The sequence below is a fragment of the Sturnira hondurensis genome, unplaced genomic scaffold (genome assembly GCF_014824575.4).
Source record: "Sturnira hondurensis isolate 20B ecotype Veracruz unplaced genomic scaffold, ASM1482457v3 Scaffold0022136, whole genome shotgun sequence".
Classification (NCBI taxonomy): Eukaryota; Metazoa; Chordata; class Mammalia; order Chiroptera; family Phyllostomidae; genus Sturnira; species Sturnira hondurensis.
This window is the reverse complement of record NW_028094767.1, coordinates 1,133,273-1,139,575: the sequence shown is the minus strand read 5'-3', so window position 1 is coordinate 1,139,575 and position 6,303 is coordinate 1,133,273. Positions and strand designations below refer to the sequence as shown.

At 34.6% G+C, this 6,303-nt stretch overlaps 1 protein-coding gene across 1 annotated transcript in view; it reads right to left on the bottom strand.

Moving 5' to 3' along the window:
• Nucleotides 1-2,053: 2,053 nt before the first annotated feature.
• The window catches only part of CDC50A (cell division cycle 50 P4-ATPase accessory subunit A), a 42,189-nt gene continuing 37,939 nt past the window's right edge, over nt 2,054-6,303 (bottom strand). Inside the window, 1 exon segment of the mRNA XM_037034354.1 lies at nt 2,054-4,512. Within this exon segment, the coding sequence (XP_036890249.1) occupies nt 4,319-4,512 (194 nt within the window). The 3' untranslated portion in view covers nt 2,054-4,318.

Here is a 6,303-nt window from a genome sequence, read left to right as displayed (position 1 = left end):
AGTGAAGCCTATCACTAGTCAATCACTGCCCACAAAGAAGGAGCTTTCAATTATTCTTTGGGGTCCGTTCTTTCATAATGAAATTGCTGAGACTAGCCAAACATACAAGGAAAGTCACCTACATGAACAAGAAAAGCCAACTAAAATTAAAAATAGCAACAACAAAAATCAATGTAAAAAGATTAGAAAGCAAAAATACAGGGGTGGGCAAAAGTAGGTTTACAGTCATAAAACAAATACCATAATAAATAATAATACAGTAATAAATTGTTTCACATACCCCCAACTATAAACCTGCTTTTACTCACTGCTGTATATCCATGTGTCCTTAAGATATATTAGTATTTTTTAGAAACAGAATAAAGAAAGTCTTAGGAATTAAAATATTTTTAAATACATAAAGATTCAATGGAAAGATAATGTTGGAAAATCACAATGAAAAAATCTTCTAGAAAAAAAACAGACAACAATGTCAAAACAACTGGAGGAAAAAAAATAAGAAAATTAAGCATCAGTGTCAGAGATAGGACAAGATCAGATTTCTCAAAAGCAACAACGGTAGCTAAGAGAGGAGCAATGCTTTCAAAATTCTGAGGGAACATACATGATTTACGCTAAAAATATCAATGAAATATAAAAGTGAAATGAGAACATTTCAGACAACTTAAGGGTTCAGGAAATTTGCCTCTCATAAACCACTTCTTAGGAAGATTGAGTCTTAGGAAGTGCCCCAGTAAACAAGAGAGTAAACAGCAGATCCCACACAGGAGGGTGACAAAAAGAGGTCCTGGGGCAATGGATATGAGGCCAGAGGACAGAACAACCAGCAGAAATTAGCAGAGAAGACAAATGCAGAGTAGACCTCTAGTGATGAGAATACAGTGAAACTGACCAAAAAGTTGGAAAGAACTTAAGATGTTTCCAGAAAGCTGTGTTAAAAATGCAGGTTATTAACTCCAGAAAAAAACTGAATTACCAGTATGTGAAATGTAACCATGGTACACTTCACTCTACAGTATACAGTATAATTAAGCAACAGCTAACACATTGTAAATATTATGACATAACTTCGTAATGGTAGAAGGGGAGGTATGTGTGTTAGAAAGCTGAACTATCCGATAACATTATCAAGATAATGTCTAAAAGTGTTAAATCAAGCAATTGTAGAATAGGCGTACTATTCAGATACACTAAGATAAAGACCCAAATAAAAAACTTCTGTACTCAAAATGACTGTCTCTAGAAAGTAGAGAAAGTTGGGAGAGGGACTACTGTTTTTCATTGTAAGGCCTTTCTTTACATTTTTTTAAGTGTGTATATTACTCTGATAAAGTTTACAGACATATAGAAGAAAATAAGGTCACTATGGTATGATTTATTCTGAAACTTCAAATGACATTAGGGGAAGGTGATTTTTGTATTTATTAAATGGGGTATGAGCTTTAAAAGGCTCTAAAACAATTTACTAGATCATACAAACTCTACAACATTTATGGATCAAAATTCTTCTTGAGAAAGCACTCCCTTACCCCCTCCTCTACAAAACTTTGCAACTTACCCAACAAAAGACCACACTGCAATTCTAAGGCTGTGTTTCCAAGATGACAGGAGGTGAACAGCCTGAAGAACATTCATTTACCCTACCTCCCAGCTGCTCTTCTTTCCTAGTCCGGCTTTTCGTTTTCTGTGTGCCCCACTCACCTCCTAATTTTCACCATCCTTGCCTCCCTATACCACAACTCCATTTCCTATTTACCAGACTTTTCCTGTGATCTAAGATGAAATTTAGGCCATCTGCCTATAACTCAGGTGACAATTTGTATACTTCCTGGTAAGACCAGATGCTAGTCAGTAATATAGATAAATACCATAGTTAATGTTGTCGGAGTGATTAATATACTATATATACATGTATATGGCACCCAAACCTAGGCATAGAAATGTTAAAACTTGGACTCACTGACCTTGAGCTGAAAATTCAGCGCTAAACATCAGCAACAACCCCAGGGCATCGCTACTTTACAAAGACACTCAAACAGAAAAATTAACTTTGTTCATTTTTATTAATATAGAACATATGAAAAGAAAGTTACCTTTTAATATATTCAAGGTTACAAATAATCTTACTGACCAATAAGCAAATAATATTCACTTGACTCTCCTCTTGGTTGAATAATTCTCTATTTGATAGTACATAGTTATTTTTACCAATTTATTTTAAAACTGCCTTATTATTTAAAAGAAATTTCTTAGCCTTTTCTTATGAAATAATTCCTTCAATTGAGAAACTTCATGTATCAAAATACTTCCTGCAAATTAATGCATTCTTCAATGCCTTCTATTTAACCCATTTGTCTTCCAATGCAATAACTCTTTGAAAGTTGAATATGACAATATCACATTAATGTTTCCTAAAGATGAGCATAAGCCCATAAGAAATAAATGTTTCCTCTCCCCTGATGCTTCACAGAGGCCATATGAATGTTCCACATTCTTCATATTTACCAACAGCAATCCCTTAGAGTTCAAATGGCAGGAGATAGGGAGAAACTGAAGCCATCAATGCGCTTATACAATAGATAAAACTCCAAATACATTTTAAGATTCCATCTTCACCACAGACGGGGAAGTGTTGGAAGGGCTCTTCCACTTTTCTTCAGCGGCACCTTTGGTCCCCCAATTAGAAAAAAAGGGATGCAGGACGGTAGTCCTCCTTAAACAGCACAATCTGGAAAGACTGGCAGAAGCCCCTCTCCCCCAGTGGCATATACTAGAAGATAGACTGCCTTGTGTAAGAGGGCCAATTATCAGAATAAATAATAATAATCTGAAGGGCGGACAAAAACAGAATATTCTTAGACAGAGAATACCATATGCACTCAGAAATTTCAGGGTAATCATACATTGAACACCTCATGCCAGTAATAGTCTACCAGTTAAAAGTCACATTATACAAAACTTAAGTGTGGCACATTTCTACTATTAAACGTTATATTATTTTTTGTCTTTTTAAAAAAACATATTCATCAAAATTGATACATTACCCAGACCACTAGATTTAAAATATAACAGAAGGAAACCATTAGAAACTCTAAATAAGCAGGCATTCTATACAAACATGAGTTAAAAAAAAATTAGCGATTCCAATGCAATTAAGCTGTTTACTTAAGATACACATTTTCATGCATGTGGAAAAATAAATTTACATTCAGGAGTAAGTTCCATAGAAAACAAATTACAGCATTTATTCAATAAGGAATATTAAAATAATTCCAGTTGATAGAAAACAAAACAGCTTCAACCATATATAATTTATCATGTACATAATCAAAAATCTCCAGAATTTAATTAGGAAATTTAAAGAACCTCTTTTTAAAATATGTCTTAGGTAAATCAACCAAAACAACTGGTGCGTTAACTAAAAAGAATGTGCATACACATCCAGATTTGACCTATATGCAAAAATTGAATGATATGTAGAGGGAACGAAGTTTACCATTTTTCAAAAATTTCTGCCATGTAATATTAGTACTTAGGTCAAAACACTTGCCTGCAAAATAAAGACAGCTTGAGGTATTTCCATGTAAAAACATATCAAGTAAGATGGGGTTCCTGACTGTAACATCTTCACCCAATGGAAAGAGGAATTTTAAATTCTCCTACCTGAGACCTATTCAGACATGAGCATTAATTCCTATGCTAGACAAGGTAAGTAAGATTTCAAAGGTGGAATCAAAACTAAGCTTGATAGGGAACTATACTGGATAAATTAAATATATGAACCACCTCACCAAAGATGGTACTTTAAGCTTTTACACAGGACACATGAAAATAATGAAGTGTTTTATTTAGATTTGGTCTTTCTTCATTTTTTTGTAACTCTGAATCCTGAAACACAAACGAGTCATTATGTGCATACATCTTCACACAACAGGCACACATATATACATATACAGCACATATGTCAATATAATATTATCAACACAGCATAAACATTTAAGCAGTACACATATTTCACATGATAGAGCCTCTATGCATCATATGGCCTGTCCCAACAAAAACCAAACATTAGAATGCCATTTCAGCAGTTATAGGGCTGACATGATCAATCAATATAGCTAATCTGTTTTATGCCCATCAAATGTTTTCATAGGTCATCTGTAAGGAAGAAGCAAAGGACAAAGGCTGTTTCTTTTAAATAAGAAGTTATGTGAGAACTTCAAAAATGACATACTAACCAGACATCAGCATTCAAAAGCTAGGTTGAATAAAACTGGCCTTGATGCACATGCGGTATATTTGTTTTCAGAATATAAAATTAAATGGTAATGTCAGCAGTATTACTACTGTTTCTATATTTATGATTAATTACTAGCAGCACAACTCCCAGAAGAAAGGAGATGGATCCAACAGCGATGTAAGAAATCCCCAAAAATGGATTTTTTCCTCCCATCCATGAAATAGTACTTAAGATCATCCGTTTTCGTCCATCAAATGAATGTACAGGGTAATCTGAAGAGTGAATAGGAAAATTTTTCCATGTGTAGTTACTTAATTTTGAAAAGACAGCTTGTAATCCATCAATAATTCTATAATACAGAGGTACCTTATTCATATGTTCTGAATCATAAAATAATTATGTAATTATTATCTTAAAGAACTGGATTAGCAAATTAAATGTTAGTAGTAAAAGCCAATATAGTTTGCAAGTAAAAACAACCACATTTAACAGTTATATCATTTCTTAGGTACCTGTACTCTTACTACACAGGAAGGTTAAAAAGCCACAAAGAAATGTAATGTGAAAAAATGAACAGCAAAACCCATAGAAGAAGAGGAGGTTGACAGACCAAGAGACAAGGAAAGAATGAAGGGATTAGAGGCTTCTCTCACATGTGGTGAGAGCGTAGTTATTAGAATATGAGAGGACTCTGAGCACAGAGTAAAAAGTGCCATGCTGAAGTTTTAACTTGCTGACTTGGTGTAATTAATGATCAAATTCATGGTGTGACACAGAGAGGCAATGGCTAAAACAGAGTAGAAGTGAAAGGTGGATTATTGATGAGACTTAAGAAATGAGGTACCAGTATACTGAATGAGCTATCTACACAGACCAGTTCTTGGATTTTAGCAACACATTAGAAAAGAAGACAGAAGTCAGTCATGTAAAAGGTTTACAGCCTTTCAAAAGCATCTTTTGAATCAAATATTCCATCTGCTTCTGCATCTGCTTCTGCATCTGTTTCTCCATCTGTTTCTCTGGGCTTCAACAACTCTCCAAATGACTCCAAATGGCAAGCTCGGCTCTACTTGTTTCTTAAATCTATTTACACTGATTGAGGTAGGAATGATTATAAGAACTCCAACTAGCCCAGCACTCTGACGGACACAGTCTCAAATCACCCATGCTTGTATCTCTCTGTATCACGAACCTAAAAAAATGGGTTTCTGCTTTAATTCTAGTATCTAGTTCCCATTTTATACCTAATTTTGCTGATTAATCCTTGATGTTTTACAGGCCCATCTTGTCAATCTTCAGTGTACCCTGCATTCTCCTGACCATTCTTCTCTCAACGCATGGGATACAAACTGTCACCTAAGAATTCCTGAGTGCTCCAGATACTTTCCTATATTGTACTCTATAGACTTCAGGTTTGGATACTCTTATACAACTGCCCTCTACTTTGGCTACAGGTGCAGGACAGTGTTCTTTCTTCTTGCACCTGAATTGGGTCTGGCTGTCCAAAATTGCTCCTATGTGGATCTAGTTTCAAAAACTTGGTCACTGTCAATCTGTCACTCTCAGGTCATCAAGCAAACATTTAAGTGCTAATATTTGAGAAAATCTTCATTTATAAGATATACAAACACTGAACTAGAGATTAAAATATATAAAGACTTTGGAATAAAAGGTAGTATCCTATATTTCCATCTTGGGAAAGACAGCATTTAGGCTGATATGAATTGGTCTAAACTAGCTAGGGATGCAGCCTATGAAGGTGGCTGATGGTAACATCATGGCCTCTGGAGTCAACAGGCTGACCGTGAACCCCAACTCTTCTACTTATTTCCTATGCAATCAATTTCAGTGAATTACTTAAATGCTCCGTGTTAAATGCTCCGTGTTCCTGTATCCTTTTCTATAACATGGAGATCATAACTACCTCATAAAGCTTGAATTAAGTAAAGTAATGCATGAAAAGTACTTAATACAATGTTCACATATAGTCAGAATGAAATGAATGATATTTATCAGCACTGAAAATTACATGTAAATTATTAATGTGGCAAAATACAGCTAAT